The sequence below is a fragment of the Populus euphratica genome, unplaced genomic scaffold (assembly GCF_000495115.2).
Source record: "Populus euphratica unplaced genomic scaffold, PopEup_1.0 scaffold1.1, whole genome shotgun sequence".
Taxonomy (NCBI): domain Eukaryota; kingdom Viridiplantae; phylum Streptophyta; class Magnoliopsida; order Malpighiales; family Salicaceae; genus Populus; species Populus euphratica.
This window is the reverse complement of record NW_011499845.1, coordinates 1,737,875-1,754,178: the sequence shown is the minus strand read 5'-3', so window position 1 is coordinate 1,754,178 and position 16,304 is coordinate 1,737,875. Positions and strand designations below refer to the sequence as shown.

At 36.3% G+C, this 16,304-nt stretch overlaps 3 protein-coding genes across 4 annotated transcripts; all 3 read right to left on the bottom strand.

The window, feature by feature from the left end:
• Positions 1-261: 261 nt before the first annotated feature.
• Positions 262-4,771, bottom strand: LOC105140742 (phosphoinositide phospholipase C 2-like). The gene is made up of 9 exons (XM_011047743.1): positions 4,224-4,771; positions 3,453-3,649; positions 2,928-3,063; positions 2,621-2,851; positions 2,309-2,544; positions 1,799-1,916; positions 1,320-1,472; positions 1,099-1,185; positions 262-725 (listed from the first exon to the last, which is right to left on the bottom strand). Exons 1-9 carry the CDS (start codon positions 4,530-4,532, stop codon positions 432-434), a joined length of 1,761 nt encoding a protein of 586 aa, XP_011046045.1. The 5' UTR covers positions 4,533-4,771; the 3' UTR covers positions 262-431.
• A 2,067-nt stretch (positions 4,772-6,838) lies between these two features.
• On the bottom strand, positions 6,839-11,789 carry LOC105140616 (Phosphoinositide-specific phospholipase C family protein). 2 transcript variants are annotated; one of them, XM_011047551.1, is made up of 9 exons: positions 11,041-11,789; positions 10,000-10,196; positions 9,280-9,415; positions 8,946-9,191; positions 8,649-8,869; positions 8,423-8,540; positions 8,062-8,214; positions 7,895-7,981; positions 6,839-7,418 (listed from the first exon to the last, which is right to left on the bottom strand). In XM_011047551.1, exons 1-9 carry the CDS (start codon positions 11,431-11,433, stop codon positions 7,125-7,127), a joined length of 1,845 nt encoding a protein of 614 aa, XP_011045853.1. In that variant the 5' UTR covers positions 11,434-11,789; the 3' UTR covers positions 6,839-7,124. The 2 variants fall into 2 exon arrangements, with proteins under 2 accessions (XP_011045853.1, XP_011045930.1); XM_011047628.1 differs by lacking the exons at positions 7,895-7,981; positions 8,062-8,214.
• Positions 11,790-15,657: 3,868 nt separating this feature from the next.
• On the bottom strand, positions 15,658-16,304 carry ELF4 (EARLY FLOWERING-like protein (DUF1313)). The gene has a single exon (XM_011047433.1). It carries the CDS (start codon positions 16,191-16,193, stop codon positions 15,825-15,827), a length of 369 nt encoding a protein of 122 aa, XP_011045735.1. The 5' UTR covers positions 16,194-16,304; the 3' UTR covers positions 15,658-15,824.

The following is a 16,304-nucleotide window of genomic DNA, read 5'->3' as shown; positions in this document are numbered from 1 at the left end:
CTCATCAGAGATTAATAACATATTATACGTGTTTGGAAGTTTGAAGATATAATTATGATGGGTTTTTAAAGTGTTTTTTATTTAAAAATATATTAAAATAATATTTTTTTATTTTAAAGAAATTATTTTTAATATCAAAATAATTTAAAAATATTAAAAAAATATTAATTTAAATAAAAAATTAAAATTAAAAAAAAAAAAACAGTTTTAAAATACAAAAATAAATCCATCATTTTCTTTTTACCGTGTAACACAACGAAGAGCAAGAGAAAAGCACCGGGCAGATGCTGTTATGTTCACACGGCAATAAAAGAAATCACATAATCACACCAGCTCACAACAACGACAAAGAAATCAAAATGGACTTCACAGATTTGTACTGTACTTCTCTCTTTCGTAGTTTTCTACTTAGCGTGGAACTTCTACTGGTATCAAACAAATTCAAGGCGCACAAGGAGCTTTACACATTTGTATCTCTCTCCCTTGCGGTCATGGAGTGGAACTGCTCGAATCCCTTCTCTTAACTCCCATACAGGAAGGCATGTTTGACCTCCAAAGTCATCCTTCTCTGACATGTCATATTCATGAACTTCAATCCGAAGCAGAGCTAGTTCTGGAACTGTTAATGGAAACTCAAACTCCTCATTCCAATAAGGTATCCAGCTGTCCTCCAGAGTCTTCGTTTTCTTCATCACAGTATCTGCAGGGACCCCGGCAATCCCAACCTGCACAAAAAGAAGTTAAACTGCACTTGATCATCCATTATTTTTCATGATCTAGGCAGTAGCCACTGATTCAGATACCTATCGGGAACAAAGGGGAAGGAGGGCCCAAAAAGAAGAACTAAGCAGTACAGAATCAAAAGTAAACTGCAAAAATCTAGCGAACAAATAACAGCAAAGATAAAAACTGTTACGGTAAAGTCTTGCATTACTACAGATCTCAACAATGCCTTAGCCATAACAAGAACATGAGACTTTTGATGGAACGCCAAACTAGGATTAGATTATAGTTGTGTAGAAGGAAAATTGTGCAGTGGATTGAACGTAATCACTTAAGAAGAGGAGACAACAAGGCCGTAAGATTGTATCTACTTACCCTCGCATAGAAATCTGGTGGGGAATATGCATCAAAATGTGTGTGATGGAAATCATAATACCATCCTTCACCCATGTATATTTTCACCTATTCAGCAATAAGAAAATTGCAATTATTCATCTACGCAAAGTTAACTGCAAAAGAAAACTTTACATGGACATTTTAAATGGATCCGGAAAAAACTCCATTCCAGCCAAAGCCATTGACAGTAAAGCACTCACCTTCAAAGTTTTTTGCTTAGGTAACTTAGCTTTGGTATCAAACACCTCGCCATGTGGACCAGACTTCAGTAGAAAACTTGGTTTCTTCACAAATCCACACCCACCATTGGCTCTGAACATTCCTTGCATCAACCAGAGTGATCTTCCATGTCCCTTCAATGACAGACCTGCTTTTAGTATTTGGCTGAGACACGTACTTGTATAAATTTAAAAGAACAATGATAAATGTAATGCATTGCTCAGCCAGTATCATATAAGATAACTATATTAAAAAAAGACTTCATCATTTTCTCTTCTATCGATCTAGTACTTTTTAAACACAAGTTTGAATAAAATTATTCAGTTAAGCAATCCATTTACAAACAAAAGGCCAAAACTCTTAAAAAACTAGAATGATTAACACCAAATCCTCCCACCTTTACTTTCTACCCTCAAAGTTTATGCTTGGGAACTCAATAATTAGATTTTGAAACACGAACCTGCATGTTAAAAGCAACCATTTGAGCACCATGCATCCATCCAATTAGTGGGTTGTAGTTGGATGAGTTCACACGAATACCCTTTGGATACACTCTGAGTATATTCCGCTGGGTAAACCTGTATAGCAAGTCATTCATTAGACATTATGGAACTTGGTTTTCTAATGATCCAAGTACAAAGGGTATAATAATGGCATAGGATATGGTTATGAAGCACATAAGCTAATTACTAGTATAATAATGGAATTGATAATGCCAGAAAAGGAGTCAAAATTTAGAAGCCAGGATTGGATAAACACCACAACATAGAATATTAAAACCCAATGTTTCGAGTCATTCAAATCCTTCCAAGTCCACCAATAAATACATTCTCAACCATGAGCATTGAACTATTAAATGCACAATCGAACAAATAGTAACTGTGACAGTAAGGTTTCAAGCAGCAAATAAAGGCACATGTACTCCTGCAGATGAGTTCTTTCAACGGAATGCTTTAGGGTTTGCTTATACCTGACAATTTCTTTTCTATAGGTTTCCGCAGCCTTTTCAAGCTGTTGCTCACTTAAGCTAAGACGCCTCACTTTATCAGGATCTACTTTCAGACATTCATGTAATCCACCTTTAGGCTTCCCAGCATGAATAGCAATCAAACGTTTGTATTCTGGTGCTATATCATGCTGCAACTTGTGATCTCCTTCATCAAGATCTTCCTCTGCATCATCATCATCATCTTTGTCCGATTCATTCTGCTCCAAGAAGGTTAGTCTGGAAAGAAATTAGAAAAACCTGGCAAACTAAATACTAGTAAGTGTCTTCAAATACCTTGTCATCAGAAAGAATGGGGATCTCTTTCCCCCAAGCTTCTTCATCGGAAGCAGCATTCCCCTTCTGGGAATCACTCTCTTTATCTTTAATATTCTTCGCCTCAAGGTATTCCTTTGGTGGTTTTGTTGATATGATAATCCGTCTCTTCAGAGACTCAGGGGAAGGGAATTCCTTCAAGCATTCTGAGCCAGGAGTAAACAGGATGTCTCCAAATGTTTGAGTGACCATCTAGAAACCATTTGAAAGAATATTAAATCGTTAGCCCGTAAGTCCTTCCCATCCCAACAGAATAGCAAAGACTCACCCGAGCCACTTTAGCCTGAAGATCTGGAGTAAGGTGGTCTTCTAGAGTTATAACAACGGGGAATTCAGATGCAGTAAAAGCGTACTCATTAATTGACCTCAAACATTTGATAAGTTGCACCGGAGTTGTCAAAGTCCTAAACAAGGTCCAAAGTATCACTGGTTAAAAACCAGGGAAGGATGGTTCAAAAGTATTTTGAAGTTAACAGCAATGATCTCTCATAAATCACGACTGAAAGGTCACTCAAGGCAAAGTACTAAAGGATATAAGTTGTGCAAATTTTTTTTTTTACAGTTTAGCACTTATCGATCCCCCATTAAAAAAAAAGAAGAAGAAGAAGAAGCCACTAAGCTTCTTTATGATTCATATCACCAAAGCAAGATCAAAATCAAAACTTAACGAAAAAAAAAGATCACTATTAAGTTGTTGCACAATTATTGGTTCCTGCTTCATTTCCTTTTGCAGTAACAATTGCACATCCTATATTTATTTAGAGATACCATTATTAGCACTATAACAGCATACCTCCCATGAAGTACCTCCACATCATCATTTTCAGAATTTGGCCATATATCCAATTCAATTACCCTCACACCTTTTTTCAGAGCATTTATGATGGGAACATCGCTGCAATCACTACTAAGCTGATTCCCAGTTAGATATGAATTGTGGCCAGTATATATGAAATAGTGTGAAAGGGGTGCTGTCATATCTTGATGCACCTGAAACCAAAGAATAAAATATATAAGCAAACACAAAAAAGAAAAATGCAGATATCCGTACGAAATTGAAACAGAACAGTAATTCCAAAAAAAATCAACTAGAAAAGTAAACCATGACAAAGAGACAATAGTTGAAAGCTTTTATTTTTACATTCCTGGTAGAAAATGAAAGGCATTCCACTTTTAAAGAAACTTTAAATAACAAAAGTTAATTAGCGACATGGACAAGTTCAAGCATCCCACGTGACTCTCTACATCTAATCATACGTTTCAAAGATAATTAGACAATCCAATAGCATTAATTGACAAGTTATTATAATCATGAAATACTTAAATCGATGCAGCTTATTAGTAACCATTCAGTCAAAAGTCATAAGCTTGAGTTTTTCACTTTCTTTCCCGACATGGAACACAAGAACCCGCCCACTTCCTATTTTAGCTATCAAAGCAATATATAACTATGTGTATGATAAGTACCAAATTTAACCAGAAAGAAAGACCCGATTAACATAAGTAATTGAAGAATCAAAATTTAGCCACAACAAAGAAGGGTAAAAAAAAAGAGGAAAATTACCCCAAGTTTAAGATCAAGAGGAGGGTTAGTATCGCCAAAAAGATACTTAAAGAAGGCCTCAAGATGGAGCCCTTTACGGTGGAAAAGAGACAAATGTTTGAGGCTTTCAACAATAGATTGTGCTTCCTCGAAAGTGGCCTTTTCTTGTTTTTGAACCTCGATCAAGAACCTGTGGATTTGATCAGCGGTCATGATGCCATTCTCCGAGTACAAATCAAACAAGGCCTTGATCTCATCCGGGACCTCGGCCTCTGCTAGCTTGAACCTCCTGCGAAAGCAGAAGCAAACTCTGTACGTCTGTTTGGACATCGGAGAATTTTAGAGAGAGATGCAGAAAGATGGTTGTTGTTTTTATTCGAGGATTACAAGATTGTTGCCATTTGTATGTAAGAAGAGAGAGTGCTGTTTTTTCGAGGATGGTGTGCGTCGGCAATAAAAGGTGATGGTTTCCTGAGAAATTTGGGTGACATTGCGTGCGGCCATATTGACCTTTCGTTTCTCTTGAACGGTTGGCATGGGCGTAGTGACTGTGACAGGAATCCAATACTCGACAAACTGATCCATTTGCTAAATTATACGCATGGCCGGTGACAGGTAGCTTTGACCATACGCTAAATCAAACTGTGATAATGCTTGCGTATTGAGGGAAAGAATAAAGTTAATTTACGGAAAGTCTCGCGATAAATTAATGGAGTGCTAGTGAAGGAAATGGACAATCTGGTGAAGAGGTGTTTGGAATTTCATATGTTTTTCTTTTTCCCCCCTCTATTCTATATCAGTCTTTATGTGCTGACTCAAACTAATAAATTCTTTATCCATTGAGTTTATGGTAAACTATTTGCACTTGAAACTCGTAAATTTGAGAGGATAAGCTTTTTTTTAATTTGAATCCTCCGAAATTGTAGAAATAACTCCTCCGTCCTCTCCGACAGGAAAACTGATTAATTTCACTGCTCGGATGGGGTTTCCACAGCCCACCTTTCTTCTGCATTGCCAAAGTCCCCTTCCTGGAACTCAACTCCATTTTTATTTTGCTAGCTGATGCTGTTTGGATCTCCTTTCTAAGGCTTTGATGGGCTCTACTCTCCTTTCTATATTAAAAAATAATAATAATAGAAAATTGAGATGTCTATTTTTAGTTGGGACGTGAGCACCGTGGTTAGAGGTCACGCTTATTTTTATAGAGAAGGTGACACGTTTGGACTTTTCTCCTTCCTCCCGGCTTAGGGTTCTTTATTATTATTATTCACGCTCGATCGTTTGTGGCTATTACTGTAATTTTGTTTCTTGTTTCTTACATTAAACAGCTAGAAGTACGAGGTTAAAGTGACACGCATGCCATGAAATCAGGAACTGTTGACACGTTAAATAAGTTGATGACTTCAATATCCTTCTTTTCAGTAACCAATTAGATGATAATATTTCTCAACTTCAGTAAAAAAAATAGTTACCTGGAACAAAAGAAAAGGAATATCTTTCTGCTCAAAAAAGATACTCCTTTGAAGCAGTAGTGGACCACAGCATCTAGGTTTTCTCTCACAAGTTATCTGATGAAACACACGTCCACATCGGATTACAAGGGGTGAGGATCTCTCATATTCGGACCTAATTATAGCTTGGGCCATTGACAGATCTACCTTCTGTTCTGCAAGGGCATTCCGAGAACTTCCTTGCAGTCTACGACTTTCAGACCAGCTTTCACTTACTGGAGATTTTTGTTTTTGTAACAAGTTTAAATGACTCATGGAAGTTAACTTCGATAGCCTGACTTGAGATTTGAAGGGTTGCTGATAATTAAAAAGCACGCCTTTAGCCATTAAGCCATCCCATCATATTTTATTATTACGCACTTTCAGAGCCGCCATTAAAATGATGATAGATTTTACGGGGGAAGGGTGATCAAACGTTCCCCATGATAGTGTTATAATACTTCAGCGGCCAAAAGAAACGCAAGTGAGAGCATTTACATATAAACAACCGTACAAGTATGGAAAAAATATTTTTAAATAAATTTTCATTTAAAATATATTAAAAAAATATTTTTATTTTAAAAAAATTATTTTTAATATTAATATATCAAATGTAAAAATATCAAAAAAATTAATTTAAAACAAAAAATTAAAAATTAAATTTTTTTAAAATATTTTTAAAACATAAAAACAAACATAATCTAGTTTTCATCGGTTGCTGATTTGCACCTTGACTTTCCCGGCAAGGTTTCGATATATACCGTTCAGGACTCCGGATCAGAATTTTTCTTGTAAAAACACATGAAGGAGGCGGCTCGGAGCCTCGTACAAGTGATTGGTCCTACCGGAGTTTTTCCATCCAGAACGAGATTAGATTCAGTGGATATTGTAGGACTATCATTTGTTTTTTCCGGTTGTATCTCGATTGGGTTACATTTAAAGGGGAAAAATTATAGTTTTACTTTGGGATACATCAACACAGATGATATGTTATACCAACTTTTTGGACAAAATTAACCATAATTGAAGAACAAATCAACTTAGCTCAAAAGTTGTTCGCTAAATAATCTTTTAAAGATGCATCCAGGCAAGCTTCTTAATACGTGACCACAACTAATCATCAAGTGTAATGTTAAAGCACCTAAAAAACGAAAGATTACATTGTGACATCTCAACAGCGAAGAAAGGACCTTGCAGCAACAGCTAGGGCTGTCCATGTTAATTGTCAAGGGTAAAAAACTTTGATTGTAACTTTTCATACCCTATCGTCGGTCTGAAGCAAAACAAAAGCATAAGCATTCGGGCCAGGTTCAATATTTCTTAACTAATTATGAAGCCTATTTATTATACACCTACTGTTGGACAATCTGTTGTTCTAGGATCAAGGGCTGGAGCTAGCATATGCCATCAATGAAAAATAATACTGTAGAGGTTATACAAACTGAAACCCCATTAGAAGCCTTACATTCTTGAGTTTCTCTCCTTTCTTATCATGGAGAGGGACTGATCGGATTCCTGGTCTTAGATCCAAGACAGGCAAGCATGTTTGACCACCAAAGTCATCCTTGTCTGACATATCATACTCTTGCACTTCCACCCGAAGCAAAGCCAGTTCGGGAACGGTTAGGGGGAATGTGAACTCCTCATTCCAAGCTGGAGACCAGTTATCCTCGATTATCTTTGTTTTTCTCTTTGCTGCATCAGCTGGTACCCCAACGATGTAAACCTGCAGTGCGGATTATTAATTCATTAGCCGGAAAGCATGCATGAGATAGATACTTCAGGAACATGATACAGATGCCAGCAATGTAACAGAATAAGGCAGGATTAGAACCTCAAATTAAACCTCACCAATCACAGATACCAATATCCAAGTCTGGTGATTCAAACTTATTTGCAAAATCTAGAGATTATCCTGAGGATAACAAGTCAAATGTTCATTTACATGTCATCACACATCGTTTTCGATCTTAAGCTAGAATGTGAAAGAAAATACATATGGTTTGCTCATTAATGGCTTTTAATCTTTTAATCACTTCAGAGTGAATTGAGTTTCGACCAATTGTGGATAAGGCAGGTTAACCAAAACATATTGAAAAGTCTTTTTCCCATTCCTAGGTTGGAATGATGATGCTCAAGTATTACGAGGTTTATTGACAAATTTCACATTTACATGCGAGTAGGATACTTAATCCAACCAACCTTTGTGTAGAAGTCTGGTGGTGAGTATGAATCAAAGTGTGTGTGGCTAAAATCAAGGCGCCATCCATCACCCAAGTATACTTTCACCTGTTAATAGATAAAATAGAGTTGGGGAAGAGAGCTTCAGACAGATGAAATTCAATTTCAAGCAAGACTAGTACACTCACATTTAATGTCTTTGTTACTGGTAATTTTGTTTTAGGATCAAACACCTCGTTATTTGGACCTTTCTCCAATAGAAAATCTGGTTTCTTAAGGTAACCACAACCTCCATTGGCCCTAAACATCCCATGCATCAGCCAAAGTGATTTTCCATATCCCTGTTAAAGAAAAGCTTACATGTTACGAGGACTTTATATGGCTGGCATTCTATGATCATCTTATATGCAAGAACATGAAGCTTTGGATTGCTTGACTAATTGGAACATCCAGGTCACTCATGGTTCATAAAGGATATAGTCTTTTAACTTATGAATGCCTCCTTCATGAAAGAAAGTTGCCTGACATCAAATGGTTTTGGAAACAAACCTGCATATTAAACGCAATCATCTGAGCTCCATGCATCCATCCAACAATTGGTTTGTAATTAGAGGAGGTGATCCGAGTTCCCTTAGGGTATATTCTCAGAATATTATTCTGTGTAAATCTGGGAAGAACATCAGCATATATTAGCACTATCGATCTGGTTTTAAGATGGACAGTAGCAATAGAAACTTCTTTCAAGCATCTGTAATCAGTAATGTTTGATAGATACCTCACTACATCAGTTCCATTTGTTGCCGCAGCCTTTTCAAGTTCCTGTTCACTCAAACTAAGACGTCTAACTTTATCAGCTGCAACTTTCAAAGCATCCTTTAAACAACCCTTTGGCTTCCCAGCGTGTATTGTGATTAGACGTTTATATGCAGGTGCCCCTAACTGGCCTGATTTATTGTCACAATCGGTTAGGTCTACATCATCTTGATCACTGTCGCTCTGCCATTTGTGAAAAAGTTAACGAAACACCATAAAAATCTTACTTAGACTAGGCAAGATTCGCCTCTATGCTCACCCTATCATCCGCTTCTAGTTCAGCTGTATGGTATGGTATCCCTGATGCTTCGTCATCTTCTTCGGATGAATTCCTTCCACCTGGTGATAAAGGTCCCTTTCGCTTGATGCCACTAGATTCAAGATACTCTTTTGGTGGTTTGGTTGAAATGATTATTCGATGTTTCAATGATTCCGGAGAAGGGAACTGTAATAAGGAATCTGACTCAGGATAGTACAGCATTCCGCCAAATGTTTGAGTAACCATCTACGTGCAAAGGTATTGCAGGGTTATAGATAAATAGGAAACAGAGAAGCTGAAAATTCAAATCCTTGAAAATGAATTGAAAGCTAACCTCTGCAACTTTAGCCTGAAGTTCTGGTGTGAGGTGATCTTCTAAAGTTATGATGACTGGATAAGGAGAACTAGCGAAAGCATAGTCTCTTATGGACTTCAGACATTTTATGAGTGGCACTGGAGTGGTCAGGGTCCTACGATCAATCAGGATATAACTTAGTAAGAGAAACAATGATTCAGAATCATAACATCCATGCATGTCTTTCCTACAGTGAATGTGTTTTTCTTTAACTCACTTATAACTCGATTCAATAACACTTCATTTGCTTCTGCGTTCCAAAATGCAATCCAAGCTATCCCTATATAGATTTTTCTCACTCTCTCACTATTTAGCAACTCCAATTTCTTTTGCGTGAAATCCATTCAGTGAATTCTATTCATTATATTATTTTTGTTAACTCTATTCATTATATTATTTTTGTTAACAAAAAATAAAATAAAATAAAAGTTAAAGACGCCCTGTCCTTCATGCTTCAGGAAAGGGAAAGATGAGATATACAGAACGATGAAATATTGTGCCCCTAAAAGCTTCCTCATTCTGATTTGTAATAGCAACTAAACATTTCGCTAAATGTTACTTTCAAGTTAAAGAAAGACTTCTGCTTCACAAATACTACCATCCATGTATGAAGTAGTGGATATGCATATCCACAAATACATAAAGGCAAAAGAAAGCACTCACATTCGCAAAAATGGTAAAATTGCAATCAGTATATACCTTCCATGAAGAACAAGAATCTCATCTTTTGCGGAACCTGGCCACAAATCTAGTTCAATTACTCTTACACCTCTCTGCAAAGCTTTTACAATTGGCACCTCGCTACAATCACTACTCAGTTGATTCCCAGTTAGGTAGGAATTATGCCCTGTGTATATGAAATACTGTGCCAATGGAGCAGTCATATCATTGTGTACCTGGAATGACATAATTTGTCAAGGGCATACTCAACACGGTCCCCTTACAAATTGTTCAAAGCATACCCAGATAAAACATGGCAAAGATGCAGATATGTAATGCTCCAAAGATCCCTGTTCGTAAGACTTGTAAGTAAAAATCTTTTCGTAATTTCTAAAAGAGAAGTTATTGTTTTGGTTCTTGATCATAACAAAAAAAAAAAAAAAATCCTATCTGCTAATCAATCAATTTCTAGGCCCACACACCTTAATCAATGTATAATTCTAATTGCTAACAAAATCAGCAAAAGGGGGCAGTGCTACTTTCACTAGTCCACAATGTAAATGCCCCGCTTCCTGCACAATACAAAATTGCCAGGAAAAAAAATGCAGAGAAAGAGAGAGAGAGAGAGAGAGAGAGAGAGAGAGAGAGAGAGAGAGAGAGAGAGAGAGAGAGAGAGAGAGAGAGAGAGAGAGAGAGAGAGAGAGAGAGAGAGAGAGAGAGAGAGAGAGAGAGAGAGAGAGAGAGAGAGAGAGAGAGAGAGAGAGAGAGAGAGAGAGAGAGAGAGAACCCCACCTTTGGAATCCCAAGTAAAATGCAAGAAATATTTAGACCCATCATTTGCTGTAAAAAATTACAAACTTATCCAACCCCATTTTCCGAGCTTCTCTAAAGTTCAAATTACAACAAGAAATAATTGAGAAAGAAATGGTTTGGCATCAACTGCACAAGATTTTGCTTTCTTTACCCTATCCATGATTAAAAAAAAAACAATGATTTAAAAGCGTAAATCACAATTGTGATACTCTAAATTTCATAAACGTGCCATACACATTTAGCGACAGAGTTAGGGAGAGGGGTAACCTGAGAGGTGATGGGTCCATTGAGATCATCATAAAGCAAGAAATGGAAAAAGTCATCAAGATTAAGTGAATGTCTGCTGTATCTCGTCAAATGATGCCTCCTGTTAATGACCTCCTCCACGATCTTCTGTGCATCCGCCAGCGTGCAGTCAAGCTCGTCCTGGTGCAAAACCAGGAAGCGCCGGAGCTGATCAGCAGTCATGTGGGACCCACCATTCGAGAACTTGGAAAAAAGTTGTTTCACGTCTTTGGGTGGCTCAGCTTCCGTGATCTTGAACTTTCTGTTAAAAAGATTAAACATCTTGTAATTATAACTCCCCATTTCATCTTTGTTGCTATTGCTAGATTCTGGTAGTGGAGATGTTCTATGCTTATCTTTCTTGTAGCTCCCCATCGTTGAGTTTCTCTGCCACGCTATCTGGTTTTTTTTGTTTTATTTTCCAGTACCTTTTTGGCTTGAAGATTTGGGAGACAGGGAGGGAGAGAGACTGAGGAGGGCCTATAAAACAGGAGAATTTGTGGCTCTATCTATCGTTGGAGAAATGAGACTATAAAAGCAAAAGCACCACCTTGATATCTGGCTCCTTCTTCTTCTTCCTGTTGACTAATATCAAATGTCACAATTATCCTGCTCTCGTACGAGGATGTCTTCTCTGCAGGCCAATCATGTGAGGTGACATCTTTCTGAAACAAAGCAATTTCGAGTAAATTCAGATTAGGAAATGAAAACTTTTTACTCCAAATACAAGATGTTTTTAGGAATTTATTCTAAGAATAGTGTAATGTTATATTTCGAAATATTTAAGCCAATTAATCTATTAAACATTATCTGTTATTGATGGGATGAGATTCATGAGTTGACTTTCACCGAGAGTAATTAACCCATCCATGTTTAAAAACTTGTAATTACTATATTCATGGAATTCATTAGCAATAGTTACTTATTTAGTAGTGCGTGATAACGTCTTTAAAATGTTGTTTAGCAAAATTTTATTTTATTTTTATCCTTTCATAATAACAATTAAATAGCAACCAAACACGCACATAAATATCCTTTCATAATAACAATTCTATCAAGTCTAAAGATCTTGATAGAAAATTAAATTTATTAAGCATTCTTAAAGCACTATATGAGCTCGTAATTATTTATGATTAATGGTATAATTATAATTTTACAATAATTAATATAAGATTAACTATAATTGAAACCAACCCTGTAGTTATAAATCATAAGCCGACCATGATCAATTTTTAGCTAATAAAGCTTAACCATTTGATTAATTTGGTTTGGACATCTAACCATGGGATTCGGATAGTCATTGCAATACCAACATGAACGGAAAACATGAGAATAATACTCGCCTTCAAGTGAACAGCAAATGTTTCCTTTGTTAATTGAAAAATCAATTGAGGCAGTGTATCAGAATCCCATGGTTAGATGCCAAACATAAAGGAAAGAAAAAGAAACCTCTTTTTTTTTTTTTGAGAAATGGAATAACTAAATTTATGTCTCCTGAAGAAGAATCGATGTAAATCCACCTGCTAGTTTGTTACAGTCTCTCCTCAGTCTCGGTCCCAAACGAAAAGAAAGTGTTTTTCTTAATTCTTATGGGTTGCTATACTGACTCAATTTCTTTATCAGAAGCGGTGGGGCGATGCTGCGGTTTCGCCGTATCCCAAACTTGTTAGCAACAAACTCAGCCAGGTAGAGGCTCTTCTTCTTCTTCTTCTTCCTTGCTGAGTTTGTTAACAACAAACTAAGCAACAATAATTTTCTCTACAGAATTCCGGTAAAAGACGAGCCCATCTAGTTTTTTTGGTAATTATTATGGGCCTTTTTGGGAAAACCGTTCCTAAGACCGTAGGTATGGAGCCTAGCTGCAAAAGCAATGCTACCTCATGTGCTCCTTGAGACTTGTTATTTTGTAAACCATGCACGTACTATCGGATCACGATTATTCAATACCACACAGTAGTGACTAGCTGGTAAGTATGCCTGTCTTCGGTGGGGCTTGTCTCGCCATTTTATGAAACTGTAATTGCAGTGCTTAAGATTTGCAATATCCTATTCTGCTGCTGTCAAATGTAATTAAAAGGTATTCTAGGGAGCATGGATTTGTGCCAAAGACTGGCCTGTTTAATCAACCTAATGAGGTCTCTGTAGTCACATGCAAGCATTTGTTTTTCTTGAAAGATTGGATGGCCACCGTGTTGTGTTTGGCAAGGTGCTTTCTGGCATGGATATTCCGTGTTGTGTTTGGCAAGGTGCTTTCTGGTATGGATATTGTATACAAGATTGAAGCTGAAGGAAGACAGAATGGAGTGCCAAAACATAAAATTGTGGTTTTACACAGCGGTAAAATGCCTTTGTGACTGCCCTCTTTGTTGTCGATCAGCTGTCTATCTCCTCTGCAAACCCATCTTCTGTACCTTCTGCTATGTCTTAATTTCCAGTTTTTGTGTCTCAACGCTTACAACTCTGTTAGCAATCGTATCTCCAACACGTTTCCAAATCTTATTTTTATTTTTTGTCACTGAACACGTTGATATATTTAGGCAATTAGTTTACTATTAATCGGTGGGTTCCTGAGTTCATCATATGTTCATTGAAGGTGCTGCGCTGATCCAATGCAGTTTCAGTTAGAAGCAACTGGATATTGAAATACTGTACAGCTAACAGGTATCAACAGATTTCTCCCCCTTTGCTTTGGAAAAGCAGGGACGCTGAAACACCAGGAATTTGGGCTTCTGTCCTCATGCACATGCAGGGAAGAAAGACTATGAAATGAACTCCGAACTTTATAAGTTTTTCCTCGTGTTGTCAGAAGACTGAGAAGATCACTTATAAGACACGTTAAGAGCTCCATTTGTGACTTGGATGTTGCTTCACGATTCAAATTCTTTTCTTATAAGAGACACGGACACGTTGGTTATCGCACTCTATCAATTTCAATTTATAATAGCACTTCAGCTTATTCAGAAGCATGTTTGTGATTTTATTCGAGGTTATATAGTTTAAAATATTTTTTATTTAAAAATATATTAAAATAATATTTTTTTATTTTTTCAAATTTATTTTTACTTTATTATATCAAAATAATTTAAAAATATTAAAAATATAATTTTTAAATAAAAAATATTTCAACCATGTTAACAAATACCATTTTAATATAGGAGCGGAGGGACAACGTCGCGCAAATGGTTGATTGATCATTTCTTTCCATATTCGGGTTCGCTTCATCCTTTCAAAATGCTTATTTAAGGCCGTTTAGGCTTTTCTTTTATTTTTAATTAGTTTTTTATTTAAAATTATTTTTTTAATATTTTTGGATATAATAATATTAAAAATAATTTTGAAAAAATAAAAATATTATATTATTTTAATTTATTAAAAAACAATTTAAAAAACAACTCTCAATTACCTTCAATCACCTAATTATTTTTGTGGAGCACTCTTAAGCGCGTTCTACTCTCCCAGTAAATATATCAAAACTAAAACCCGAATATTTAAAAGTAAAATTATAGTTAATTTTTAAAATATTTTTTATTTAAAAATATATTAAAATTATTTTTTTATTTTTTAAAATTATTTTTTAAATCAGCACATGAAAATGATATAAAAATATTAAAACAATAATTTAAAAAATAAAAAAAATATTATTTTAAAAACATTTTTAAAATACAAAACAAGAAACTCCTCGGCTTTATACTCGAGGCAGTCCAAATTAATCATCAGCTCTTGAGTGGCATATACTAGAAAGGAAGTTGGGGTTATCTACTACGCATTTCCGGATCAACGATGCATCGATCTGCCAACATGAAAACTTTCCCGTCTCGCTAGCTTGGTAATGGAAGTGAGAGCGAGAAATGAAAAACAACAAACGATCTTGGTACTTGGTAATAACAAAAGAATACTCACAGGCAAAAACTCAACGAGAAAAGGTAACTGTAATAATCAAAGGAAACTATAAATTTCCAAGAAGTCGTATCCGATTTGCAAATCATCCGTGAAGTTTCAGAAGAAGAGGAATTACAGAGCAGGGCTTTACTTAGGCAAGCCAGACAATTATTGGCTCAAAAAAAGGTAACATTTCCTCCAATTCGTGAATCATGACATATGGTAGACAATCATGGATGTAGCAGAATTTAAGGCATCCCAGAGTCCAACTACAGCAAAAAAACCAAACTAGATCGAGAACAGACCTTTATCCTGTATTCAATCAATAGAAAGAAAACATAGAATAAAGTAAACAACATGCAGTCATATCACTCTCCCAGCAATAATTGTTAGACAGAAGTTCACTGGCAATGACCCAGCAATAATTGAACATGAGTACCAAACTTGAAGGAACTCAAAGGGGGCCTGAGCAAGTTGGGGTAAATCTCAATCAAATGACCTTCTGAAGACCCTAAAAGAACCAAAATGATCTTGCACCTATAAATTTAATTCAAAAAAACTCCAACTCTAGTTCTTGTTTGCCACACAAAAATACCCAACTTGCTCTCACCTGAATCTCTAGACAACTAAATTTGCTTATCCAAATACCTCCAGAATTCACCTTAAACAAATATTTACCATTCAATCATTTTCCATAATTTTTTATCAGCAAAAATAATATAGTAGAAAATACTGAATACTCCATTAATCCAAACTCAAGAGCACCATGGTCTTTCCTTGATATAACATAAACCACGACAGACACAACATAAATTCTACCCTCAATAAAATCCCGAACCCCCCAAATTACACACACTGAATAAATAAGATACAACTAAGAAATCGATTCAGGCCGTGTTGCCGTTATTTTTACCGTTGTGGTTTCGCTGATGATAAGCAGTGGAGAAATTGGAATTCAAATCAGAGTAAAGCCCAACAACCTTGGAGATGTTGCCGTTAAGTTCTTGAATCAGAGAGACGTTTTTGACCATGTTTTCAGGAGTTCTAGACTGGTGATTCTCGTTCACTTGTTGAATCAAAACTCTGTTTCTGTCCAGAACCGACTGAACTTGTCGAAAACTATCGTTGAATGTTGCCCAAACCTCTGCATCAACTTCATCTTCTTTGTTGGCGTTTTGGTTGGTAGTGATTGAGGGATTGGAGGTGTCTTCCATGCTCGATTCGGCAGCGGAGAATGAATTGAGGGTGGTGTTCATGAGTGAATATAACTGTTTTGACGAGACATTGTAAGAAAATTACCTGTTGGCTTTGGGCCTTTTGATCTTTAAGGAGAGAGAAAGAAAAGGAGACGATGGATGTGAGCGGTG